At 23.8% G+C, this 26891-nt stretch overlaps 13 protein-coding genes across 13 annotated transcripts; 7 read left to right on the plus strand and 6 right to left on the minus strand.

Annotated features, from left to right (window-relative positions):
- Positions 1–886: 886 nt before the first annotated feature.
- On the minus strand, positions 887–1976 carry DICPUDRAFT_152640 (uncharacterized protein; the record flags this gene model as incomplete). Its single annotated transcript, XM_003288381.1, has 2 exons — positions 887–1206; positions 1277–1976. The coding sequence occupies 2 exons, from the start codon at positions 1974–1976 to the stop codon at positions 887–889; spliced, it is 1020 nt and encodes a 339-aa protein (XP_003288429.1).
- Positions 1977–2732: 756 nt separating this feature from the next.
- On the minus strand, positions 2733–3984 carry DICPUDRAFT_152641 (uncharacterized protein; the record flags this gene model as incomplete). Its single annotated transcript, XM_003288382.1, has 2 exons — positions 2733–3707; positions 3775–3984. The coding sequence occupies 2 exons, from the start codon at positions 3982–3984 to the stop codon at positions 2733–2735; spliced, it is 1185 nt and encodes a 394-aa protein (XP_003288430.1).
- A 698-nt stretch (positions 3985–4682) lies between these two features.
- DICPUDRAFT_79217 (uncharacterized protein) lies at positions 4683–5307 on the plus strand (the record flags this gene model as incomplete). Its single annotated transcript, XM_003288361.1, has 2 exons — positions 4683–5082; positions 5159–5307. 2 exons carry the CDS (start codon positions 4683–4685, stop codon positions 5305–5307), a joined length of 549 nt encoding a protein of 182 aa, XP_003288409.1.
- Positions 5308–5355: 48 nt separating this feature from the next.
- Positions 5356–6212, minus strand: DICPUDRAFT_92092 (uncharacterized protein). Its single transcript, XM_003288383.1, has 3 exons — positions 6117–6212; positions 5869–6037; positions 5356–5800 (listed from the first exon to the last, which is right to left on the minus strand). The coding sequence occupies exons 1-3, from the start codon at positions 6203–6205 to the stop codon at positions 5477–5479; spliced, it is 582 nt and encodes a 193-aa protein (XP_003288431.1). The 5' UTR covers positions 6206–6212; the 3' UTR covers positions 5356–5476.
- A 965-nt stretch (positions 6213–7177) lies between these two features.
- Positions 7178–7525, plus strand: DICPUDRAFT_79219 (uncharacterized protein; the record flags this gene model as incomplete). The annotated part of the gene is made up of 1 exon (XM_003288362.1): positions 7178–7525. One exon carries the CDS (start codon positions 7178–7180, stop codon positions 7523–7525), a length of 348 nt encoding a protein of 115 aa, XP_003288410.1.
- Positions 7526–7772: 247 nt separating this feature from the next.
- DICPUDRAFT_79220 (uncharacterized protein) lies at positions 7773–9155 on the plus strand (the record flags this gene model as incomplete). The annotated part of the gene is made up of 1 exon (XM_003288363.1): positions 7773–9155. One exon carries the CDS (start codon positions 7773–7775, stop codon positions 9153–9155), a length of 1383 nt encoding a protein of 460 aa, XP_003288411.1.
- A 303-nt stretch (positions 9156–9458) lies between these two features.
- Positions 9459–10224, plus strand: DICPUDRAFT_88035 (uncharacterized protein; the record flags this gene model as incomplete). The annotated part of the gene is made up of 2 exons (XM_003288364.1): positions 9459–9485; positions 9550–10224. 2 exons carry the CDS (start codon positions 9459–9461, stop codon positions 10222–10224), a joined length of 702 nt encoding a protein of 233 aa, XP_003288412.1.
- A 268-nt stretch (positions 10225–10492) lies between these two features.
- Positions 10493–11502, minus strand: DICPUDRAFT_152647 (uncharacterized protein; the record flags this gene model as incomplete). The annotated part of the gene is made up of 3 exons (XM_003288384.1): positions 10493–10665; positions 10723–11050; positions 11113–11502. The coding sequence occupies 3 exons, from the start codon at positions 11500–11502 to the stop codon at positions 10493–10495; spliced, it is 891 nt and encodes a 296-aa protein (XP_003288432.1).
- Positions 11503–11847: 345 nt separating this feature from the next.
- On the plus strand, positions 11848–12836 carry DICPUDRAFT_79223 (uncharacterized protein; the record flags this gene model as incomplete). Its single annotated transcript, XM_003288365.1, has 2 exons — positions 11848–11887; positions 11974–12836. 2 exons carry the CDS (start codon positions 11848–11850, stop codon positions 12834–12836), a joined length of 903 nt encoding a protein of 300 aa, XP_003288413.1.
- Positions 12837–12873: 37 nt separating this feature from the next.
- Positions 12874–14423, minus strand: DICPUDRAFT_55402 (uncharacterized protein). The gene is made up of 2 exons (XM_003288385.1): positions 14271–14423; positions 12874–14197 (listed from the first exon to the last, which is right to left on the minus strand). Exons 1-2 carry the CDS (start codon positions 14347–14349, stop codon positions 12936–12938), a joined length of 1341 nt encoding a protein of 446 aa, XP_003288433.1. The 5' UTR covers positions 14350–14423; the 3' UTR covers positions 12874–12935.
- Positions 14424–14588: 165 nt separating this feature from the next.
- DICPUDRAFT_92094 (uncharacterized protein) lies at positions 14589–15832 on the minus strand. Its single transcript, XM_003288386.1, has one exon. It carries the CDS (start codon positions 15626–15628, stop codon positions 14624–14626), a length of 1005 nt encoding a protein of 334 aa, XP_003288434.1. The 5' UTR covers positions 15629–15832; the 3' UTR covers positions 14589–14623.
- Positions 15833–19145: 3313 nt separating this feature from the next.
- On the plus strand, positions 19146–20346 carry DICPUDRAFT_55408 (uncharacterized protein; the record flags this gene model as incomplete). Its single annotated transcript, XM_003288366.1, has 1 exon — positions 19146–20346. One exon carries the CDS (start codon positions 19146–19148, stop codon positions 20316–20318), a length of 1173 nt encoding a protein of 390 aa, XP_003288414.1. The 3' UTR covers positions 20319–20346.
- Positions 20347–20961: 615 nt separating this feature from the next.
- DICPUDRAFT_47917 (uncharacterized protein) lies at positions 20962–26859 on the plus strand. The gene is made up of 5 exons (XM_003288367.1): positions 20962–21453; positions 21521–21618; positions 21695–24368; positions 26482–26493; positions 26847–26859. Exons 1-3 carry the CDS (start codon positions 21319–21321, stop codon positions 24330–24332), a joined length of 2871 nt encoding a protein of 956 aa, XP_003288415.1. The 5' UTR covers positions 20962–21318; the 3' UTR covers positions 24333–24368; positions 26482–26493; positions 26847–26859.
- Positions 26860–26891: the final 32 nt, after the last annotated feature.

Raw genomic sequence — 26891 nt, forward strand, 5'->3', positions numbered from 1 at the left:
AATTATTTAAAAATTATTATGAAACCAAGTGGAGAAAGTTTTTATTGTTTATGTCTTGATTTTAAATGAGAAACAAGGAAGAATGAGAAACCCACACTCTTGGTTTATATGTTTTAATTTGTCTGAATGGGGTGTGTGAAATTAAAAACATAAAAAAAAAACTAAAGTTTTTTTTTTTTTTTTTTTTTTTTTTTTATAATTGTGTAAAAATAAATTATTATTGTTTTTATTAATATTTATATAAACTATTAATATAAATCTCTTTAAAACGAATATTTGATTGTTATTAAAAAAAAATAAAGAAAAATAAAAAAAAAATTTTTAAAAAAAATTATAAAAAAAAAAATAAAATAAATTTAAAAAAAATAAAATTTAAAAAAAAAATTAAAAAAAAATAAAAATAATATAAATATATTTAAATATTTAAATAAAAGAATAAATATCAAGTTTTTTTTTTTTTTAAATAAATATGTATTTGATTACTGTTTGAAATTGGGTTTATAAAAAAATAAAAAAAATAAAAAAAATAAAAAAAATAGATCATTTAATTTAATTTTTTTTTGTTTAAAAATTATTTTATTTTTAACTTTCTTGAGAAATTAACAAATGAAAATTGTAGATTAATGTATTATATATCTTTTTTTATTTATTAAATTTTATTTGTTTATATCGGATTTGATATAAAAAACTTCCCAAAATAAATGAAAACTTTCATTCTTTAAAATTTCTTTTTTTTTTTTTTTTTTTTTTTTTTTTAAATTGTGATGATATTATTTTTATTATTTTTAGTTGTTTAATAATTTTATAAAGATTTAATTTTATAAATTATTTTTTTTTGGAGTATTGTTTAAATTAATTTAATTTAAAATATAGTTTATTATTATTATTAATTTTTTGTAGTTGAATTGTTTTGGTTGATGTCACCACCAATATTAACTGTTGGTCTAATTACGACAAAGAATACTAAATAAATTGATACACCCACAACTACCATTGCTACCAAAGATAATGGACCTTTTTGATCATCAAATGGACCCTGAGTTTTAGTTCTGATAGCATGTCCTCTTCTTCTGAACTGTATAGTTGAATAGGCCATAAAAATAATTGAAACACCCCATAAGAATAAACCTGTTGCTAAAGATACACCCTCACTACCAAACCAAGTGATAATTGATGTACCGATTGCACCTAATGAAAATGTTAAACCTGAAAAATAAAAAATTTTAATATTAATTTTAATGCTAAATAATAATAAATTGATGTTGATGAGGCTTACCAATCCAAGATAAAAATGTTCTTTCGTTTGAAAAGAATGATTTTGCGTCTTTTGATTCCTCTTTGATTCTTCTTTCTTCTGGTGTGAGGAATTTATCTTTATTTTTTTTACCCTTTTTGCCTTTTTTCTTTTTTTCACCGCCATCATAAAACACTTCAGGATCCAATTCAATTTGAGGAGTACCAACAACAGGTGGGCTATCGAGGCTATCCAAATTTGCACCGCTATCAAAATGTGTCATCTCTGTTGAATATGGTTCATCTTCATAACCTTCACCTTTCTTTTTCTTTAATTTTTGTAAAATTGGACTTTTAATAATAACTCTTTCATTTTCTTGGTCCTCACTATCAATATTATCCCCTGAATTGTCATCTTGATTTTTGTTCTTTTTCTTTTCTTTTTTATCTTTTTTTTTATCTTTTTTCTTTTTCTTTTTGCCTATATCATAATCTTCATCATTATCATTATCATCTGTAATTGTATTATTATTATTATTCATGTTATTATTATTATTATTATTATTCAACTCAATTTTATCAAGTTGTGGTTGTTGCTGTTGTTGTTGTTGTTGTTCTTGTGGTGTTAGATGTTGTTGTAAAACCGCTTGTTGTTCTGGTGTCAATAATACCCTGGGAGTTTCTTGATTGGCCTGGTTTTCATCCTCTTGGTCTTGTCCTAATAAAACATTTTCTTTACCCATTTACTTTATTTGTGCTATAATATTTTATAGTTTTAATATCATATATCTTGTGTTTGTTTTAAAATAGATAAAATTTTTTTTTTTTATATATATAAATTAATTTATTAATAGATAAAAATTTAAATTTTAAATTTTAAAATTTTAAAAATGTATGAATTTATTAATAAATATTATTATAATTATTTCTATTATTACTATTTGTGTGTATGTGTGTGTGTAATATGTTTTTAAAAATGAAAAAAAAAAAAAAAAAAAAAAGAGTTTAAATTTAAAAAAAAAACATTTTTTTAATTTTTAAATAATTTTTTTTTATTTTTTATTTTTTTTTCAATTGTCAAAATTAATTCCAAATCAATGAATAAATTGACATTTTTGATTGTTTTTCTCCGTTTTTCAGACTTTTTTTTAAAAAAAAAATTAAAAAAAAAAATAATTTTTATTTTAAAATAGATAATTGATAATCAATTATAATAGAATTATTTTTTGAATTGTTGATTGGAAAAAAAAAAAAAAAAATAGTAAAATAAATAAATGCATATGAGTTTATTATTTTTTTATATATTTGGTTAATTTAAATACTTTATTAGTAATAATAAAATATTATTATAATTGAATGAGATATCATAGATTTATAATTATTATTTATAATAAAAGTACTATGATATTTTAATTTTAAATTTTAAAAAAAAAGAGGGGGGAAAAAAAAAGTGAATTGAAAATTACAAAAAGAGATTATTGATGATCATTTTAAATTAATTATTGATTTTGGTTGGTTGGCCTCCTTTGATAATGATCGTTGTCTATCAGCGACTTTTTTATATTGTCATCATCGTCATCATCAGAGTCATTGTTTGTGGGCTGTTGATCCTCATCAATGATATTTACTTGAGAGTCTTGATATTTTAACTCGGTGTATCTTTCTTTTTGAGGGAGTAAACGAACGGCTATAAAATCTACAACAAAGGTAGCGACAGTAACTAGACCAATACCAGAAACAAAGGTTAAAAGAGTGGTTTGGAAATCGAATTGACCCAATTGACCAGTTTGAATAAATATAATACGAACACCATGACGATCTAAAATAATTCTGTGGATTACATTATCGAGGAAAACTGGCTCCTCAACTTTGAATTTTGTATCTTGAACCAATTTAAATTGATAGGTGTAATGGTAGTTTGCTGTGCTATATGTGTACATGTTACTATAGGTAATAAAACATAATAAGAGTATTCCATCATCACGAATAGAACGTGAGGTATTTGCCAAAGCCTGTTGATCCAATGATCCAATACCTGCTGCTGTTAAAATACCTTGAAGTGTTAAAATATCAGGTTGGTTTTTAATGCCGACTACATTGGGTGCTGGCAATGTAATTGGGTTGCCATCTGGTCCTAAAAGTTCGCCATTCAATTGAAAAGCGTTATATTGAATACCCAAAGTTGGTGCTGATAATGTGTGATCTAAAAGAATTGTAAAATCTTCTACATTTGCGACATAAAATTCAATTGATGAATTGGTAGTATAAACGCATGATGGTGTTGATAAATCGCAATTGTTTACAGTTGTTTGGTTTTCTTGTGTGACTCTAGTTGAAATGAACATTGCACTTTCCTCTGATGGGGGATATAGCACTAAATACTCATCCCACCATCTACATGGTTTGTTTTCATATCCATTAAATGAAGGTTGTGTTTGTGAACAATATGATAAATTACCTGCTCTATTTTGAGGCTAGAAATAATTTAAAATAAAATATTAATATTTCTTTTTTATTATTAATATTAATTAGTTTACATACAGCCATTAACGATGTACGGATTGAACCAATTGGGGATTCTATTGCCAAATATTTCTTCTGTAATAGAATGGTAAAGATTAAAATATATAAAATAATTGCTACTAAGAATGATAAATGAAGTATTCCCAATCTTCTATCTCTGATTCTAACAATCTTGATTGTTTGGTATGAGAATAAAGAATCCCAATCTAAGTTTGATAAAAGACCCATTTTATTATAATTTATTTTATATTGTTATTTATTTATTTATTTATTATTTAGTTTATTACTATTCCGAAATAATTGGAGGGGTGGGGTGGGTTTGATAAATGTCGAATTATTTGAAACTTTTTATAATAAAAATAATAAAATAAAAATTAAATAAAAAAAACCAAATAAATAATGTTTTTTTTCAATAAACAAATCAAAATTAAAAATATATTTGATTTTTTTTTTTAATTGATTATATGTATAACTTTAGTATTACTATGCAAGCATTTAAAAAAATTTTAAAAAAAAATAAAATTTTTAAAAAAAATAAAATTAACGAAATAATTTTTTTTTTTTTTTCTTAATAAATATCTTTTTCCTTTTTTTTCAAGCGACAAATAGAAGCCCAGGAGGAAAAATAAAAAAAAAAAATATGGTTTGGAAGGTGTCATTTTCAGAACAATATTAAATTAAATTAAATTAAATTTAATAATAAATAAACTATAATTATAAAATTTAAATAATAACTAATAAATAAATAAAAAAATAAAGGAACTATATAATTTCGGAAATCTTTTTTAATTCGTTATTACTTTTTTTTTTTTTTATTTTTTTTTTTTATTTTAAAAATTTTTAATTTTATTTTTTTTTTATTTTTTTTATTTATTTTTGTGATTATATTGGCATTTTTCATTTTTAAATATAACAATTCGAAAAAAATGATAAAGATCAATTTATTAAATAATTTAACAAAAAGAGGAAATATACTCACCAACTCTTTTATAAACAATAGTAAAATAAACATAAATATTAAAAACACTAATAATTATAATAATATTAATAATAAATGTATAATACCAAATTCAATTAGCAAATCAACTCAATCAAATAGTCTTTTTAAAAATTTAAATTCAGATTCAAGATTACTATCATTCAATAATGCATCAAATATAAATATAAATAAATACTATAGTACATCAAAAATCCCACCACCATTAACCAATCAAGTTGTAAGAAAATCTGGGAAAGAATTAGTTTCCATGTACATTTTACTTTTTGTTGGGTGCTCCATCGTTTGTGTTATTTATTATATAGCATATTTAAATTATCAAAGATTAGGTAATTAGTCATATATATTATTATTATTATTATTTTTAGTGAAAATATTAATAGATTTATGATAATTATACAATAGATAAACTAAACAAAGGTATAGAAGAAATCGAAAATTTATCAGATGATCAAATTAGAGAGATTATTGCCGAATCAAAACGTGCAAAATTGGAAAAGGAAAAAGAAAATGAAAATATAAAGAAGGCACCAGTTGATAGAATTTTAAAATAAATATAAAGAATAAATAAAAACGAAATATAAATAAAATATTTAATGTATATTTTATAATAGTATATATAGTATATTATAATAGTAATATAGTATGTTTTATTTTAGTTTAGGTTGGTTACAATATATTTTATTTACAGGTGTTTTGTTGAAATATAGGTAGTGGTGATTATTATTTATTGGTTTCATTATCGTTTTCATTATGACTATATTTTGTTTTTTTTAAAAAATTATTAAAGTTATCGACTTGATTATAGAGTAATGGGTGTATATTATTTTCGTTAGGGTCATCTTCAATTTCAAAGTGTTTATTAAGTTGAACCGACCTACTTGATCCCATTTCTTTTTTAACTCTAACCTTTTTTGTAATTGTATCTTTGATGTTTTGGTCTAATAGCGGTGCTACTTTGTTAATATCCATTAATTTTGAAAGATTTTCGAATTCAGGTAAGAGATAAAAAGATTCTACAATATGTTTAACACTAACTGATTTATTCTAAATAATATATATGAATAGTTAGATTATAAGGTATACTATTATTATATTATAATTGTGTTACCAACTCTATATGTATACTTGTGTCTTGATTTTTCAAAATATTTATTTTCAATTGAATCCATTGCTACAATTCTTGCAAATTTCGTTAGAATAAAATTTAAAAGTTGTAATGCTTCTTTATCATATTTTAATTCACCTCCATCCACTGTTGTAAGGTTTGACAGTTCATCTTCGCTTTGGTTGGGTAAGTTTGAAAAAATGAAAATTAGTATTATATTGGATGGTGTGATATATGGTGATGCTATAGATATACTTTATGATCGGTTTAAAATTTTGAATGTATTTATCCACTTCATTATTACAATGAAAAGTGTAGTTGCTATTGGTTTGTTTTGAACACATTATATTATGTTTTTTTAAATAAAAAAAAAAAAAAAAATGAAAATTTTTAAATAAAAATATTTTTATTTTTTTTTTAAATTAAATAATTAATTAAAAAAAAAATATTGTATAAAAAAAAAATTTATTTTTATTATTTACAAAACTAAATAAAATGTAATATAAAAACTGTTATTATCTATGGCTTTCGTTTTAATTGCACCTGTTGAGAGGATGATTTTGGATAGTTTTATGACGATACCATTGTTATCTCAATGATAGACAAAGTATCGTAGAGTTGTGTTGGCAATAAGTATTGGTGATGAATTTGGATCAAACCAAAAAAAAAAAAAATGAATTGATTTTTTTTTTTTTTTTTTTTTTTTTTTTTTTAAAAGTGAAGATAATTAAAAGCAATGCTTTAAATTAATCAGTAAATTTTTTTAATTAAAAAATATGAATAAAATTAAAAAAGGGATATCGGAGTTTGTGTACTTTTTTTTTTTTTTGTTTGACGGGTTAACCACTCCCCCATATAGAAAACTCTATAACCAGATTCGAACTGATGCTTCTTTTGAAATCAAAATTTATAATAGCGATGAAACAAACTGCCCTAGGCCCTCAAAAGAAATAAAGTATTTTGTTTTCTAATTTTTATTTCTAATGAAAAATATTGGAAAAAAATTGGAAAAAATGGATTTAAATTAAATTAATTTAAAAATTAATTTAAAAAAAAATAAATAAAATAATTAGATTTAAATTTAAATTAAATTTATTTGTTTTTATATCTCACTTAAAAATATTTTTAAGTTGCTAACCCACTTAATTTTCCCTATACACATACATTTAAAGAATAATTATATTTTTTTTAATTTTTTTTTTTTTTTTTTTTTTTTTTTTTTTGTTTTTTTGTTTTTTTAAATATTTAAAATTTAAATATTTTTTTTTAATTAATTTTAAAATTACTAAATTCTCATTTTTTATACTAAATTAAAAATGAACTATCTCAATATATTTCTTATAATAATTTCACTTCTGTTTGCCTTTGGTCTTGCATACTTTTTTGCCCATATTTTTAATGAAATACTATTACTTCACCAAAATCAAAATCAAAATCAAAAAGAGATCAATTTAATTTATAAATCTATGAAAGTTTTTCTTTTATGTATAAGAGAACACATCAAAGATAGCAAAAAAATCGATTTTATTTATAAATATATAGGAGACTTTATGGAATACTCCAATGAAAAGGAAAACCCAAGCGAGACTGCAGATGTAGATAATTCTGATCTCTTACAAATTCATACCCCACAAAAACCAAATCCATCAATTTCAACAAATTAATAAAAAAAAAAAAAAAAAAAAAAAATTAAATTATTTTTAGTTTTAATAAAACTAAATTATTTTTTTTATCGCGGAAAAAAAATAAAATAAAATTAAAATTAAATTAACAGAATTCGGTTTTTTAAACAAAAAAAAAAAAAAAAAAAAAAAAAATTTTCATTTTTTCATTTTTTTTTATTTTTTGGGTGATTATAAAAACTATTACACACACAATTTTTTTTTTAAATTATTTTACCTCTATAAAATAATGGCAAAAAATAATAAATCTATTCAAAAAACCAAAAAAACAAGAGCCTCCAGACCAGACTCAGTTGTTGCCAAGTCATCACCAACCAAAACTACTACTAAAGATACAAAAATAACAACAAGGGGTTCAACCGCTACCAAAGAGAAGGAATCAAAAAAAAGATCTAGAGAAGAAAGTAAAAATAGTAGTGACAGTGATGAAAATGATGATAAAGAAGAGGAAGAAACTAGTTTAAAGATAAAATCCAACAGTAAATCAATAAAAGCAGCACCAAAAAAAACAAAGGTACCAACAAAGAAAATCAAAAAAGACCCAGAGGAAGAGGAAGAGGAAAAACCAAAAAGAAAAATCACAAAAGAAGAACCAAAGAGTGACAGCAGTGAAAGTGACAGCAGCGAAAGTGAGGGTGATAGTGAGTATGAAAGTGCCAAAGAGGAAGAGGAAGAGGAAGAAGAAGAACCTGTATTAAGAAAACCAAAAAAATCACCAAAATCATCAAAGTCATCAAAATCATCAAAATCATCAAAAAATAAAAAAGAAGAAGAGGAAGAAGTTGAAGAAGAACAAGAAGAACAAGAAGAGGAAGAGGAGTTATCAGATGACCAAGAAAAAAAGAAAAAAGAAAAGAAAAGTAAATCAAAAAAAACTAGAAAAAGTAATAAGAAAAAAAATGAAGAAGAGGAAGAAGAGGAAGAAGAAAAAGAAGAAAGTGAAGAGGATAATGATGATGAAGAAGATGCAGTATCAGAAAAAAAAAAAAAGAAAAGATCACCAAAGAGTTCAGATAGAAGGACAATCACCGAATGCAGACACCACCAATGTAACTCGAGAAAAGTCAAAAGATATCAATCATCAGACTATTGCAAGGTAAAAAGACACGAAGAAACCATCCATTATGATTGTGATATAGACATCTGTAAAATCACTCATGGTCATCAAACTAAACCATTATTCAAATGCAATGAATGTCTTATTTACTTTTCATTTGAACACAATTTAATTAGACACGTCACCAAGATTCATGACGATCCATCCTATCTCACAGAAAATGCAAAGAAGAAGAGAGAAGAGTTTGATGATTACGAACTTAAATGTGTCCAATGCAATCATGTGTTTGCCACCAAAGGTAATTTAACCAAACACATCAAAAATCAACACGACCCTTTCCTTAAAGAAAAGAAACTAAAAGAAAAGGAAGAAAAAGAAAAAGAGAAAGAAATAACAGGTAGATTAGAGTGTGAAGAGTGTCACAAGACATTCTCAAGTGCCAGTTACTTGAAAAGGCACATGAATCACCAACATAAAGATGAAGATGAATTGGAAAAACAAGTAGTAGTAATGTCTGGAAAAGAAAAAGCAGGAAAAAAAAAGAAAACAATTTAAATAATTAAAGAATCAACATATAATTTCAATAAAAAAATAAAAAAATATTTTTTTAGTTTTTATAATTCTTTTTTTTTTTTAAAAATCATTTGATCAACATCATAATCATTTTTGCATTTGCATTTTGTAGGTTTATTCTACCAAGTAATTGTTAATTTATTAGAAAAGTGAGGGGTTTTTATCTAAAAAAAATTTTAATTTTTTAAAATAATTTTAATTTTTTATTTTTTTATTTTTTTATAATGAATTCTTTATATTTCTGCAAAACTATACATTATAATATATAAATTTTTTATCTTAAAAATGAGTATAACAAAACAAAGCAAATATGTTAGTATTTAAAGTTTTATTTTTTTTGAAAAAATAAATAATATATACTAATGTATATTTAAAGGTTGGTAATTTGGTCAAGCATTTTAAATCAAATAGAAATATAAAATTGGGTACCCGAATGGAGCAGTATATGAGATCACAATTTACATTCCTGGGCATTCAATCACCACAAAGAAAAGATTTATTAAAATCTTTTATAGCAGATCATGGGAGACCAAGCAACGATCAAGAAATAATGGAAATATATAAACAAAAAGAAAGAGAATTTAAATATGTTGCAATTGAATTAGCAGCACACCAAATAAAGAAAACTAGTGATGAGAATAGAATTAAAGTTTATGAAGAGATGGCATCGATCGAACCTTTCTGGGATACCATTGATATAATCGGTTCAAAATTAGTTGGAGGTCATTTCAAACTGTTTCCAGATCAAATTAAAGAATATACCACTGATAAATGGGCCAATAGTGACTGTTTTTGGAAAAAAAGAATATGTATTATATTTCAACTTACCTATAAAAAAGAAGTCGATATAGATCTATTGTTTTCGTTCATAGAACCCAATATATACGAAAAAGAATTCTTTTTACAAAAAGCTTGTGCCTGGGCTTTAAGATCTCTCTCAAAGACTCATCATAATGTGGTATTTGACTATATGCAATCCCATCAAGATGTTTCAAATATGGTTAAAAGAGAAGCAAGTAAATATTTACATAAAAAGAAAATTAAAGATTAAATAAAAATGTGTTGTTATTATTTGTAGAGTTAAAACAAACCAAATTTTAATATACAACAATGTTGTTGTAATTTTGGTGTCAAATTAATTTTTATTATTTTTTTATTCATTTATATTATAATTTATAATATATTAATTAATAAAAAAAAGGAGGGGGAGTGAAATGATGCACATAGTACCAAAACTACATAATATATCGCCAACCACCATTACCTATTATTATTGTTGCATTTTGTTTTTGTTGTTATTATTATTATTACATTATAATTTAATGATCCATTAATGGTGTGTATTCATTGACAATGGAGTTTCCTGGTGGGATATTGAAGTTGTTATTACCATTGGGATATATTATGTGATCTTCTTCGTCATCATTATAGCTGAGGCTTTTTAGTTTCTTTTTAGTTAGTTTCCCTCTATTGAAATTGTATACTACTAATGCTATAATTAAAATAATTGGAAAAATAATTGCAAATGAAATTATAAATTTAAAAAAACCAGAGTGATTTGGTAATTCTGGAATTGGTGTTGGTTTATTGTCCGATGATGTGCCATTGCCATTATCATTGGATGAAGATGTTGAGGTGAATGGATTTGTGCATTCGAGTTCTACATTCTGATATCCATTGGGTTCAAAATTGTATACTGTTGAATTTTGTGGGAAAAGTGGGACACTGTATCCATTTAAATTTTGATTGCAGTCGAATTTATAACTATAAGAACACCACTGAATTGATTGATAGCATTCATCATAACATGTTCTAATGGCTAAATTATATTCTTTGAATTTTTTCTCTTCTATATATGTTAGACATTGGGGAAATAACTAAAAAAGTACCATTAGAATACCTTTGAAATTATAAATATATATTTAAATATAATACTTACATATGTACAAATAGCTTTAAAAACCATTTCTTGATTACATTCAGCGTTACCATACTGAGTGATTTCATTAAAGAATGATGTAGCTGTTATAATTGCTGATAGCTGACTCTGCTGCGTGTATGATGTGTAAATTTTATCATAATTTAAATATTTCGAACAAACGTTATTTTCTACAATTAAAGGTATGCATGTGGCCTCTGGTTCAACAGGATAAAACTGATTAACAACATTGCTTTCATCACTACCTAAACTATCCATAGGAACGATGTTGAAACTATTCTTATTATCAATATTACTATTACCATTACTATTATTTGCTAGTATGCCATTTGTTAATACAAAAAAAATTACAACAACAAAAAAATATTGTTGTTGTAATAATCCTATCATTTTTATTTTATTTTTATTTTATTTTTATTTTATTTTTATTTTATTTGTAATTTTTTTATTTTTTTTATGATGTAATTGGTTTATTAAGAGACCAAAAAAAATAAAAAAAAAAATCAAGATAACACAAAAAATTGTCACACAACGGTGGCAAAAAAAAAATAATTTTAAAAAAAAAACTTGGATATTTATTTTTTATTTATTTTTAATTTTTTTTGTTTTTTTCTTTTTATTTTTTTTTTTTTATTTTTTATTTTGATATATATCTTTTTCGTAACCTTTTATTTTAAAAATAGAAAAAGAGTTAGATATTATAAGGTAGGCAGTTAGAAAGAAAGATAAAAAGATATGAAATTATTTGTTGTATTATTAGTTTTAGTTTTAGTTAGTAAGTTCAATAAATTTAATAAAAAATAGCAATAACACCCCCCAATCAATTAAATTATTAATAATTTTTCATTTTTTATTAAAAAGATTTAATTAGATCAGATGAAATTAAACTAAATTCAAATTCAAATTCAGTTATTAATAATATTATTCACAGTGGTAGACTTTTAAAATTTGAAGGAAAGTTCAATTATAGCGACAATACAACATTCGAGTCAATAACATTAAGCAATGATCTTAATCAACCATTAAATTGTAGAGTTATCGATTACAATGATATAGAAATCAAATGTTTATTGGATCAATATAATAAAGGATGTTTAAACACAGTCCATAGCGAAAAGTTAGTTGGATTCAATCAAGGTTTTAAAGTTATCGATAAACAAATCTGCAATAAACCATATGTACATAAAGTCATTATGACATTAGAAGAGAATGAACAACAATTTTTAATATCAATTCTTGGCGATAATTTAGGAGAGTATCCAAACTTGGGTATTATTTTGGGTTCAAAAGAAAACAATTTCAATAAAGAAAGCAACCACCAAGTTTCAGTATGGGACGTCAACAGAAGATCCCCATTGACCTCTCACGACCTTAAATCTATTTCAAACGAAATCAACAAAGACACCTACTACCAATTTACCACCCTTCAAACCCACTATGCTTTTGTCGTTGTAAAGGTAGATTACAATGTAGCCATCAAATTCAAACAACAATATGAAAGCGATAAATCTTTAATCAGCTTTTTAGTATTTTCACACTCTAGTGACCACACCGACACCAACCATATTCACATTGAACCAATCCATTGGGAAGATATCGAAATTAGAGTAAACAACAGATTTTTATTTTTTATTAAATGTTTTTCAACCCTTATGACTGGTCTCACCGCATTAGTTTTAATTATTGTTTTCATGGATAAAAAGAAATCAAAAGTACAAGAATAAAAACAAAAAAAATAAATTTTAATTAAATTATTTTTATATTATATTTAAATTTTAGTATGTATGCATTTATTATATAATTCTTTTTTTTATTTAAACAATTTAAAAATTTATTACTGTATTTTTTAATCTTGATTCCTCAGCTTTAAATACTAAAAGATGAGATGTTAATGTATCATCTGGACCTGAAAGAATTTGAGTTGGGTCATTTTGTGAAACTGCATAAACAAAACTTCTCATTAGATAGTAATCTGATGCACCATGATTTGACATTTTAGTGTTTTGAATAACTTTTGGAGTAAAGATTTCTTTATCACCGAAACGGAAATCATCATATACAATATTTGAACCGTTGCATTCTAACTGGCCATGGGTACCAAAGATTCTGGTTTTTCTAATACACATTTCCTCTGTAAAAGCAACCATACTAAAAGAACATGTTGTACCATCATCAAACTCTAGATTAACAATTTGTTGATCTGCTACGTCATTATCACTTTCATAAGCACAAACACCATATGGGCCATTTTGAAGAGCAAGTTTGACGTTTTCTAATGTTGGTTCTCTATCTGGTACCAATACAAATTTCTTCCATGGATAAAATTCTAAATAGATTTTAGAAGCAGAGTAGGGACACTTGTTTGAAATTGGACATGATAAACAACGTTTAGCATCGCCAGCTTCTTTTGGTTTGTTTTCTTTATTGAAATAGGTTAAGCCACCAAACGATGATATCTTTTTGCATTTCTTATAGGAATATTTGGATTTACCACCGTCAGTTGCTGGACTTGAGAAGAAGAAATGAATTAAATCGAGATCGTGACATGATTTGGTTAACAGTGAGAATGATGATTTCTCGATATTGGACCAATTACCTCTAACATAACTATGTGCAAAATGGTAGTATCCAATTGGTTCTAAATGTTGGATATTCATCACCTTACCAATTAAACCAGAGTCGATTAACTCTTTTATCTTTAAATTAATTGGTGAGTAACGGAGTACATGGCATACTGATAACATTACATTGTTCTTTTTAGCAGCATCTACAATTAATTTGCAATCTTCCTCTGTAATTGCCAATGGCTTCTCTACCAATAAATGATATCCCTTGTTTGCAAAAGCAATGGCTGGATCCCTATGTAACTGATCTGGTGTTGCAATTAATACAGCATCTGCGAATTTCTCCAAATTGATAATATCATTCCAATCTGAAAATATTTTATCTTGTTCCAATCCAAACTCTTTTGCCATTTTCTCTCTTCTATATTTAATTGGATCACAAACACCAACAATTTTTAATCTATTTGGTCTTTCAATTGCATATTGTGAATAAACATGACCTCTTTGACCACAACCAACAACTATGGTAATAAAAATAATTATAATTAGTATATATATTTGATTATTATATTGTATTATTAATTGTATACATACCAATTAATTTTACAACTTTTCCATTATCAAATTGTGATTCATCTTCTTCAGTACTAATATTTACACTATCTTTGTTCATTTTTATTTACAACTATCTATTAAAAAATTTTATTTATAAAACAAATAAAATATATTGCACGTGGTTTAAACCACCTTTCAAAAACCCAAAAATTTAAAAAAAATAAATTTTTTAAATTAAAAAATTATTTTTATTTTAATATTTTTATTTTAATATTTTTATTTTTTTAATTATAAATCTTTTTTAAATTTTTACACATATAGAGTCCATCAAATAAAATAAAAAAAACAAAAAAATATCTATTTATATAATTTTATAATTTATTTATTTTTCTTTATTTTGGTAATAATTTTTCTTTATCAATTTCATTACTATCTAATAAATTTGAAACTTCAATAACTTTTGGTTTTGAAGCTTCGTATCTAATTTGACTGTACCAAATTACACCAATAACAGCAATAGCACAACCAACTATATTTAAAAAGTTGGTTTCATTTTTAAAGATTAAAATAGAGATGGTAATACTAAGGACCACTTTAAGGTTACCGGATACTGTATAGGTTAAAGGTGATGTGAACTTGATTACCAAGAATGTAAATGTATTTAATAAGAAAGCAATGACACCGCTTAAAGCCAAAATTACCACTGGTCTACTTTCGCCATAGAGGGCCCATTCAGATTGGATCGATTCGAATTCGGTGAATGCGGCAATTGGGAATAATAGGCAAAAAGAGATAGGCGACATGTAATAGAGGAGATTGACGGCATTCATTTGTTGGGTGAGGATCAAACCACTGACAATGGCAAATATGGCAGAGAGAACAGATGAGGCGAGAGCAGCGATAAAACCAGCTTGATTAAAGTTTACTTCGGATACCGATGCTAAACATACACCACCGACAATTGGTATCATTGAAAGATAGGTATCTCTTGAGAATCTCTTGCTAAAGAACAATGTTTGAAGAATGACGGTGAACAATGGAACTGAGCTTTTAACGGTTTGCATAAATGATACTGGCACCCATCTTAAACTGACATTACCAAACACAATATTGGAGCAAAATAAAATCGAAAGTATAAGAATATTAAAGAATTGAGAACTCCATGAAATTTGAATTAATGGAATTAGTTTATAAACTTTTAATACAAAAACGGATCCAACCCAACATAAGAGCATATGAATTGCTGTCAATGTGATCGGATAATAAAAATACAATGATGAATAAATATATTTATTTAATATCAATGTACTAATATTTAAAACAAACCACAATGACAATGATGCTCCCGCCAAATGTGTTGTATTTATATTATTTAAATTTGTAAATATTGATTTCATTTTATTATTATTATCTATTATTTTTGTTTTTATTTTTATTTTATTTTATCTTTTTTTTTATTTAGTATCGGTTTACTAAATTCTATATTTTATTATCTTTTAAAATAGTGTGTGTAATATTAATGTAAAATATATTAATTTTTTTTTTTAATTAAAAAAAAAAAAAAAAATCGATATTTAATAGTATATTATTTTATTATTATTATTATCAGTTTGAAATATTATAAATTGTATATATAAAATAATAAAATATTTTATTTTATTTAATGATATTAATAAATAAATAAAAAACAAATAAAAATAAAAAAAAATAAAAAATCCAAAGCCAAAAAAAGAATGTGAGTGGGTTTGTATTTATATATATTATAATGATATTTTATTATTTATATATGTGTATATTTAATGATTTATATTTAATGAATATTATTTAATAAATAATTTATTTTTAAAAAACTAATTATTGAATTGGTGAGTGAAGTGTGTGATTTTTTTTTTTATTTTTATTGTGGAGTACATATTAAGTTTAAATATTTTGATATTTATTTTGAATTTTGATATTTATTTATATTTGTTTAATTTATTTATATATATATATTATATGTGTGTGCAGGTATATATATGTGAGTGTGGGTGAATGATTTTTATAGGCGAGTGGTATGTGTGGGGATAAGAGTGGGGGTGTTTTTTCCTTAGAATTTATTGGAAGAATGTGTAGTTAAATATAAAAATATATAAAAATTATATGATATTTATATTCTATTATTTCATTTTTATATAAAAATAAAATACGATTATTTATAGTTATAATTATGTTTTACAATTAAGTTTTTATAAAATAGTTTTTTTAAACAATGTCATTATAAATTAAACACAAGGGTCGGTTATGAGAAATTTTTTTTTAATATTTTTTAAAAAAATAAAAAAAAAAAAAAAACTGGTAAAAGTCGTAAATAAAAATCTTTGCGCTTTTTCGAGATTTCTAATGACTTTTATTTTTTTTTTATTTATTTTTATTTTTCATTTTTATTTGATGATCATTTAAAGTCAAATTATATATTTAACTTGTAATAATAAAAACAAATAGTTTTTTTATTTACCATTTTATTATTATGAAATAAAAAATAATCAACTTTTTTACAAATAGATATTATTTGTAAATTGCACTTTAATTATTGTGATTGTTTAAACAAAGGAAAAAAAAGAGGATACTTCTATTAATAGAGAATGTACATTCAAAGATAAAAGTATTTATATATAGTTTGTTATGGTGATATATGAAAGGTAAATTTATACCATTTTTATTATGTTTCTATTTTTGTTGTTATTTTATTTTAGTTTAATTGTCACTGTCATTTTTTATAAAATAATTATTTTGTATTCAAATAATACTATTTAGTTTTTAAAAATTAAAGTTATTGCTATTATTTTCCAATTGTTTGGCATGCGAATAATGTGTGATTGAAAGAATTTATTAATAGAACACAAAAGTACACATGCACACACCTGCAACAATAATCCACCAATAAATATAATATTTAAGACACCATAGATTTTTATCCCCCCACACACCTTTTAGTAGATATATGAACAAGATGTATCAATATATATATTTATTTCATTTAAAAAGAATTTCTTATCTTGTTATTTTGGGTATGTGGTTAAAAAAAAAAAAAAAGATATATACAAATTATAATTATATTAAAAAAAATAAATATACAATTTTTTTTTCCAATGTGGGGTAGAAACACAACAATATAAATAGAATATAGAGTGGAATTGAAATTAAGTTTGGGGTGGGGTTAAAAAAGGGTGAGTTTATTTTTTTATTTATTTTTTTTAAAAAAACAGATGGGGGACTGTTGTATGAAAAGGGCACAGATTTTAATAAAAAGTTTGAGTTTTGTATTTTAGTTGTTGTTATATATTGTAGTTAGTTTTTTTTTTTACTGTTTTAAATCGTATACAAATATAGGCTAACTGTTTGTATTTATTTATTTAATTGTTATTATTATTGTTATATGTTTTTATTATTAAATTTGCCCAATGAATATTATATTATTATAATTTTTTTTTTTTTTTTTTTAATTTAATTTTTTTTTTATTTTATTATTTTGTTGAAAAATTTAATAATAAATAATAATTTGGAAATCTTGTCTATTTTTTTTAACTTATTTTATTATTTGTTTAATTAAAAATAATACTTGCTATCAATTAAAGTTGATATACACACACATTATTTTCACTATAGTAGAACTTTTATTTTTTTTATTTTTTTTTATTTTGTATTGGTATTTGATTGCCATACCTATTATTAGTATTGTGTTTAATTATATAAAATAAAAAAAGTATTCATAAATATATATTTATTTTAAATATTTAATTTTTTTTTTTTTTTTTAATTTAAATATTTAAATTTGTTATTTTGTTTTTTATTTTCTTATAATAATAGTATAAATAAATTATACATATTTTTTGTAGAAAACCCGATAAACATTAATTATTTATATTTTATAATTACAAAATAAAATTTTTATAATAAAATAAAGCCCATATTATTTTTTCACCATAATTATTTTTTCACCATAATTATTTTTTTTAATAATAACAATCAGCTAATATTAATCTATTAGTGCCATCATACCCATTTTTTCACATATCACAATAATTATAAAATTAAATCAATAAATATCTACTAATCAAATAAAAAACACATATAATTGTTATTATTAATCAAACAAAAAAACATTTACCATTAATAGTTATTTTAATATTAAAATTAAAATAAAAAACACCCACTAATTTATTTTAAAACTCATTTACGAACACAACATTTTAAATCAAATAATTTTATTACAAGTAATAGAATTAATATTTTTTTTATTTAGTAATATATTTTTAATTTAATTTGTTTTTTAAATTTTTTATTATTAATTTATTTTGTTAATTTTATTTATTTTTTTATTCTAATCAAATATTTGACACACACACACACACCACACTCTCATACAATTAATCTAAAATAACAATAGTAATATTAATAAAAATTTTTTTATTTTCTAAAAGTTTTCACAAAAATAACAATAAACTTATAAAAAAAAAAAATAATCATTAATTTATATAACATATACAATAAAATATGAACTATGATTTACAAACTCAACAACAATTGATGATGAATAATTTTACAAATTTAACAAATTTAACACATATGGATGGTCATTTAAATTTAATTAAAAAACAACAACAACAACAACAACAACAACAACAACAACAACAACAACAACAACAACAACAACAACAACAGCAACAACAACAACAACAAGAAAAAAATAATCAAAAAAATAAACCAATGACTCCATTAATGTCAACACCATTACAACTTTCAAGTGCTAATGGTACACCACTTCATCTTCACCAACCAAACTCTCAACTACAACCACCATCACCATTAATTAAAAAGAATTTAAATGGAAGTGTAAATAATAGTCCAAAAACCAAAGGAAACAGTCCTCAGGCTATGAGTAATATAAATATTACCAGCGGTTCCGCTTCATCACCATATTTAGAGGTAATCGAGCAAGAGTCAATTTCAATTGAAAATGCAATTATTAATAATAGAAACTCAAATGTCCACATTGTTGTAAAGAACACCTCATTTGTATTAAAAATAAAGTCATTGGATATCAGTAAGGTAAACTTTAGTTCTTCTTGTGTTAAAGCTGGTCTATACTATGTTGGCGATCCATTAAAAGAAGTTAGTTTTATCCAAAATCCTCCAATTACCTATGTCGGGAGTAGTTGCAAGAACGGGGAGCAATTTGCAATTGATATTAAAATATCAATCCTTAGTAGCCAACATCAGGGAAATTTGTTTTATATACTAGTTACTGCATCACCGGATGCATCAAATAAAAATGGTGCTACTCATACTGTCCTTTCATTCCCAATTCGTGTAGTTTCTAAAGTAGACCATATTAAAAAAGATCCAAATGGGGTTTGTGAAAAGAAACAAACATTTATTGATGTCCTCACCGATCGTTTAACAACATTAGAAAGAATCCATCAAGATCAATCAACTTTGCTATCGAAAATGTTAAAAGAAAGAGGGATCCAGGCACCACCAGTTACAGAGTATTCCTCATATACCGAATATACCGAGTCTGATTTACTATCATGTGGTTTTTCAACATCTCCACCATCTTCACCATTCTCAATTAGTGATAGCACATCCATTTCCTCAACATCAACCTCAACCACCGCCACAACATCATTACTAACAAAAAAACATAAAAAACATGTCAATGGTGGTAATGCCCTAACAATCAATAATAATATAAATACACATAGCAATAAGAATACAGCCGAGAAATTCTTAGAAAGTTTCAATAAGGTAATTAAAGTTTATAAAGAAGATAATTATGGTAAAAAGACATTGGAGCTTTCAAATTTTATAAGTGGTTTAGAATATGATGAAAAAAATATATTGGTAGATCTATTAGAGTCTTTTACATTCGATGAATCTTCTCAAGTTAAATCAAATCCATCTTCTTCCGATCATAATGAAGATTGTAATTGTGAAACTTGCCCATATAAACAACAAGCTGAACAATTTATGCTATTATCACCAGTAGTTTGTTTCCCATCACCTGCTATTAAACCAACTGTACCCTCACCAACCAACCAAATATAATAAAATAAAATATTTAAAATAAAACTATATAAAGAATTTTTTTTTTTTTTTTTTCATTATAAAATTTTAAAATCTCAAGTGTCAATTAATTAATTAATTTAGAAAAAAAAAAACAAAGATTTATAATATCATAGTAAAAAAAATCTATTAACATCTCTCATTAATAGTATTGTGTTTAATATGATAAAATGTCGGGGGGGGGGGAAAATTTTCTAAAAAAAATTAATAAAAAAAAAAACACTAATTTAACCCCTAGAGATAAATACTAATTGTATTCGTAAATTAACACTATTTTTTACATAACACACAATATTTTTCATAATATTGTTTCATTTATTCCTAAAATAATTTATAAAGGGGTATATAAAATGAAAATACTGGGTTCTATTACTGAAAGAAAAAGATACATGCTAATATTGGTAATTATTACAACATTCTTTATTATTATAGTTAACTATCATTTACCTTATATTGGCAACGAAATCATGATATATTGTATACCATTTATTTGTAAAAAATATATAAGCAATAGTAAATTCTAATAATAAATTAAACATGTGATATTTAATTTTTGTTTTTTTTTTTTTAATTTTAAAAAATATTTTATAATAAAAAAATAAATTGTAGTTGTTGGATTGTTTATAAAAAATAATAGTTTTGTAATCTCAATATTTATTTTGGGGTATTATTGGAGTTTATACTATCAAAAAATAATAAAAAAGATATTTACATAAAAAATAATAATAATACAATAATCAAACAACAACAACAATAGCAAAAATAAAACCAATTAAAAAATTAATTAAAGAAATAAAACAAAAGAACCAGACTTAATCATTATTTGTTTTATTTTTATTTATTTTTTTTGTATTTTTATTTTAAATTAATGAAATTTAAAAAAATAAAATAAATAAATAAATTTAGTTTTTTTTTTATTGTTTAAATTTAGTTTTATGTTGTTATATTTTAAATAGTATAGCAATAATAATAGTTTCTTAAAATGAAATTGTTTTATATTGGTATTTTATTATTAGGATTAATAATTAATACATTTGCAAATGTACAAGAAGGAAAGGTAAAAATACATTTAGTTTGCCATTCACATTGTGACTCTGGTTGGACATCAACTTTTGAAGTATGTATTACAACTAAAAATAAAATAAAAAAATATTAAACATGTGCTAATAAATATTTAAATTTAGGAATATTATGCAGGACAAGTAAGAAGTATTATTTCAACAATGGTTACAGCATTAAATAAAGAAACTAATCCACCAAGAAAATTTGTTTGGTCAGAAATGTAAATATATTAATTAAATATTTAAAAGCTATTACTTTACAAAAAAATATTAATATTTTTATTTTATTTTTTTAAGAGGATTTTTAGAAAGATGGTGGGATGTTGTTCCTCAAAATTTAAAAGATGATTTTACAAGACATGTTAAAGATGATAGAATCGAATTCATCAATGGTGGTTGGGTAATGAATGACGAGGCCTGTCCAAGTATCGATAGTGTAATTAGACAGCTTTCAAATGGTCATAAATTTATTCAAGAGCATTTTGGAAAGAAACCTGAAAATGGGTGGCAAATCGACCCCTTTGGACATTCATCTTTTACTCCAACAATTCAAGCACAAATGGGTTATAAACATGTCGTTTTAAACCGTATTCATTATACCTTAAAGAATAAATTCAAACAGGATAAAAATTTACAATTCCTTTGGAGAGGTAGTCCAGAAGGTTTAGGTCCAAAATCAGATATACTTGCTCATGTATTTGATGATTTTTATACCAGCCCACCACATTTAAACTTTGATGGTTATAATTTCCAATCATATGGCCTTCCAAGACTCTGCAGTGAACTAGCTCAATTAGGTGTAAACCGTAGTGCATTTTATCAATCACCACATGTTCTCATCCCAATTGGTGGTGATTTCAATTACAGAAATGCTGAAAGAGCATATGACCAAATGGATAAGGTAGTTCAATGTGTAAATGAAAAGTTTAATTCGGGTCAATCAAATGTAGAGGTTGTTTATTCGACATTAAAAGAATTTTTCAATGAAACAGTTCAATGGCATAACGAAAACAAAGTTAAGTTCAACTACTATGATAGTGATTTCTTCCCCTATGCCGACGATGCCAATACCTACTGGACTGGATACTATACATCAAGACCATTATTAAAGGGTTATGAAAGATTTGTATCTTCAAAATTAAGAGCTGCTGAAATTTTTTCATCATTCCAAAATGTTGAAAACTTTTATAATCAACTTTTAAATGCATCTAAACAAGTTTCGATTATCCAACATCACGATGCCATTACTGGAACCAGTAAGAAACATGTTGTACAAGATTATATAACAAGATTATCTAAAGCAGACGATATTGTTTCGAGTGCCTCAGCCAAGTCAGTTGCAAATTCATTAAATCCAAAGAATCCAGATACACTTTCTATTGTTGATCTTTCCAAACCACTTGTTTTTAATACCGACCAACAACAAGTCCCATTTGTAATAATGAACTCCTTATCATGGGATAAAAACGAATTAGTTACTGTTAAAGTTCAAACAAATGATCCTAATGCAAATGGAGGTAGTATTTGCCCATATGTTTTAGCAGAAGAAAATTCAAATTTTGTTATTGAAATGGACTGTAGCCCACGTTCAGATTATAATCTTGAAAATAATATTGAATATATTCAAATAGATTTCCCAATAGAAATCAAACCATTTAGCTCAAAGAAATACATACTCAGAAGAAATGTTGAAGGAAATACACTATCAAATTGGGTTCGTCCAACAACCACAATCATTCCAAGTATTCAAAATCATTTATTCAAAATTAATTTAAATGAAAGATATTTTGCCAAAAGCTGTTTTAACTTTAAAGAAAACTCTCTTCAAAATTTAAATCAAGAGTTGCTTACTTATTCCGATATTGGTGGTGCCTATATTTTTAGAACCTCAAAGAAAATCTTTGAGCCAGAGAGAAGGGTTTATTCTTCCATTGCATATATTGGTAAATTTTATCAAGAAGCCCAATCAGTAATTCAAGATAGAGTCGAAAACAGAGGAATGTATGGTGTAAATTATGGTTTGACAACTTCACTCACATTCAATACCATTCGTTTATTAAATACTGGTAATGAACAATTAGATTCAAAGATTCAATTCACTTTACATGTAAAAGGTGTAAATGGTACTACAACTGTTAATAAATTTTCAACAGATATAGATAACAATCGTGATATATATAGTGATAATGGTTTAGAATTAATTTATCGTCCATCAGATACAACTGAACCACCAGCCATTGGTAAAGAAACTCAATCATATTACCCATCAAATCACATCTCATTAATTAAATCAAAGAAAACCGGTCTTAATTTCGTTTGTAACCATGATCGTACAAGAGGTATTTCAAGTCAATGTAATGGATGTTTAGAATTTGCAATTCACCGTTCACTCACATGGGAGGATAGTAAAGGTTTAGAGGTACCAGCCATTGATGAATCACCCATCAACGCACATTTTGAATGCTATTTCACACATGATCATTCAGATGATGTCAGAGTTTCATCATTAAACTATGACCATAAAATAGCCATCTACCAAGGTGTAAATGAGGAAAAATTAAGATCTGTTTCATTCCTTAATAAAAAATTACCAAATTATATTCATATCCTCACCCTCGAAAGACCAACCAGCAAATCTATCAAATTTAGAGTTCAAAATCTTCAAGAACCAGGCAATAGTCCAATACAAATCGATTTGAATGGATTATTCACTTTTATAAAGAAAATCAAATCAGTAAAAGAATACAACCTTTCATTAGTTAATCCATTCGAAGATAATAATATTGATAATATTCAAACCTCATATAAAAGTATAGTTGGTGGAAAAATTCATCCAGTTGTCGATGAACCAAAAAGATATAACCCAATGGATACTAAAAATGCAAAATTACAATTAAACCCATTAGAAATTAAAGCCATTGAAATTAAATTTTAAATAAATTTAACTTTATAAATAATATTTTTATTTTTATTTTTATTTTTATGTTTTATTATTTCATATTATTTATTTTTATCATTTTTAACATTTATTTAACATGATATCTATTAATACGTTTAATATTGTTGGGACTGGGTTATTTATAAAGTTTGTTATTTCTTGATTTATTAAATCTTGACATTGTGGATTTTTTGTGAATAATTGTAATAAATCGATAAAACCATCCCAAAATAGTTTATTATTGGATAAGTCGCTTATCATAAAAATGGACAATACTACATTATTGGTCTCTTTGCTCATATCGGAAATGAATGGAGGAATATCTGTAATCTTGTTGAGCATTCTTTGGGGTAAAGCTTTTCCGAGGATAGAGACATTGGTATCATTGGTGTTAAAGTTAACCTCAGCAATAACTTGAACAAAGTGGCACCAGCCATTACCAAACTTTCTTTCGTGAGTTTTGAGTAGTGGGAATGAGGATGTTTCCATTAAAGGTTGTGCATGTTTAATAGTTGCGGTATGAGCCTCCCACATTACACGTAATATTTCTCTTTCAGTGGTAGTGGTATTATTTTTATTTGCTAAAATTAATTCGAATAATGTATCCCATGCATTCATTAAATCTTGATCACATGATTCATAAGTGTTGCAAAATTTACTTGGATTTGGGTTATATGAAATCTCAATTTCTGGTACAATTGATAACTTCATTGCTGAAAGATATGGAATTACTGATAAATAATAATTCATATTTCCCCACCATGAATTAATATCAATATTTGGTGTATTGTTCATTAATAATCTACCTATATTAATATTTTTAAAAAAAAAAAGTTTTTATATATTAATACTAAAAATTACATACAAATATTTTTTTAAAGCAGGGGGTATTTATTTTTTTTTGAATTATTTTACCCCAAATCTTTTTTTATTTTTTTTTTATAATTTTTATATTATTATTTGTAATATTATTTTTAATTTATATTTACCTGATGTTTTTTGCCAATTTAATTGAATTTTTAAACCATACAGACAATTATTTAAATTATCATTACCAAATAATGGGATGTGGGTATTTGAAATTAATTGGTCATATAAAGTATCTCTATCTGTAAATACCCATGGATTTACTAATGTCTTAGCATCAGCATAAATACTATTAATTATAAAAAATAAAAATAAAACAAAAATATGATATATTTTCATTTTTTTTATTTTTTTTTATTTTTTTTTTTTTTTCAAATATAACTAATTTAAACTATTGTTTTAAAACACAATACTGTTTTTGTGCATAAAATTAAAAATAAAAAAATGAATTGAAAAAATTTATTTGAAAAAAAAAAAAAAAAAATTTTTAAAAAAAAAAATATTAATAATTTGTACTAATAACAGATCAATAATTTTTTTTAATATTGTGTTTTCGTGTAAAAATTGTAAATTTACACTTTTTTTTTTGTAAAAATTTTTTTGGATCAAAAAAATATCAAGATAAATTATAATTTTTTTTTTTTCCACAATATTTTTGGTACATACCAGTTTTTTTCTTTTTCCCAAATATTCAAAAATGAAAAATCATGATTTCCGCTTTTAAGGAGATTATTAATTATAAGAAACCCAAAAAAAAAAAAAATGATGTTTTTGATACCACCAATAGTTTTTTTTTTCAAATAATTAATAGTAATTAAAAACGTTTTATTTTTTTTTTAAAGCTGTAGTTATAATTTAGAATAATAAGATATTATAATAATGGTGATCATAGAATCATTATTTTTTAAAAAAGGAAAAAAAATATAAATTAAAATATTTTTTTTTTTTGGAAATGTCTAATTTATTTTTTAAAATTAGGGTAAAAAATTCTAAAGCAATTACGGAGTCAAAATTTTAAAACAAAGTGAATTTAGGAACAAAAAAATTAAAATCAATGCCAATAAAATGTATTAATTTAATAAATTTGAAATTAAAAATTGTAAAATTAAAAACCAAATCTTTAAATTTAATATAATTTAGATTTTATCTATTAATAATAAAATTTAATATAATAGATTAATTAAAATTATCTTTTTTGAATTAAAATTTAAAATCTTAAAATTTAATAACCCACTTAATACCATTTAAATGAATATTAATTTGGAAAAACCTCCCAGTGAAAAAAAAAAAAATGAAAAGACATCATCAAACCGACGTTTTTTAATTATTTTAAATATTTTTTTTTATGACACAAAAGATGATTGTAATCATAAAACCGATTTTTTTTAATTATTTATTTTTTATTTATTTTTTTTAATTTTTTTTTTTTTTTTTTTGATATTTTTTCCAAATTTTTTTGATATTTATTATTTTTCTTTTCGTTAAGTCTGGTATTAAACCAATAATAAAATGTTTAAATTTACATTATCTTTATTTGTTTTAGTTTTATTACAATTAGTTTCATCACAATCATCAGAATCAGCCCAATTTACTGCTGATTTGGGTGTATGTAAAAATAAATAAATAAAAAAAAAAAAAAAAAAAAAAAAGATATTAATTTAATTTTTTTTAAAAAAATTATAGAACACC

The sequence above is a fragment of the Dictyostelium purpureum genome, assembly GCF_000190715.1.
Source record: "Dictyostelium purpureum unplaced genomic scaffold DICPUscaffold_133, whole genome shotgun sequence".
Lineage (NCBI taxonomy): Eukaryota > Evosea > Eumycetozoa > Dictyosteliales > Dictyosteliaceae > Dictyostelium > Dictyostelium purpureum.

What these genes read in the sequence shown, in the direction of transcription:
- DICPUDRAFT_92092 (XM_003288383.1), bottom strand. Translation starts at nt 6,205, where the DNA reads ATGTGTTCAAAACAAACCAATAGCAACTACACTTTTCATTGTAATAAT. An exon ending in AATTTTAAACCGATCATAAA is followed by an intron (nt 6,038 to 6,116) that starts GTATATCTATAG and finishes ACCCAACCAAAG; the next exon opens with CGAAGATGAACTGTCAAACC. An exon ending in GACACAAGTATACATATAGA is followed by an intron (nt 5,801 to 5,868) that starts GTTGGTAACACA and finishes TATATTATTTAG; the next exon opens with AATAAATCAGTTAGTGTTAA.
- DICPUDRAFT_92094 (XM_003288386.1), bottom strand. Translation starts at nt 15,628, where the DNA reads ATGAAATCAATATTTACAAATTTAAATAATATAAATACAACACATTTG.
- DICPUDRAFT_47917 (XM_003288367.1), top strand. Translation starts at nt 21,319, where the DNA reads ATGAAATTGTTTTATATTGGTATTTTATTATTAGGATTAATAATTAAT. An exon ending in GTTGGACATCAACTTTTGAA is followed by an intron (nt 21,454 to 21,520) that starts GTATGTATTACA and finishes ATTTAAATTTAG; the next exon opens with GAATATTATGCAGGACAAGT. An exon ending in AAATTTGTTTGGTCAGAAAT is followed by an intron (nt 21,619 to 21,694) that starts GTAAATATATTA and finishes TATTTTTTTAAG; the next exon opens with AGGATTTTTAGAAAGATGGT.
- DICPUDRAFT_55402 (XM_003288385.1), bottom strand. Translation starts at nt 14,349, where the DNA reads ATGAACAAAGATAGTGTAAATATTAGTACTGAAGAAGATGAATCACAA. An exon ending in AAAAGTTGTAAAATTAATTG is followed by an intron (nt 14,198 to 14,270) that starts GTATGTATACAA and finishes TTATTACCATAG; the next exon opens with TTGTTGGTTGTGGTCAAAGA.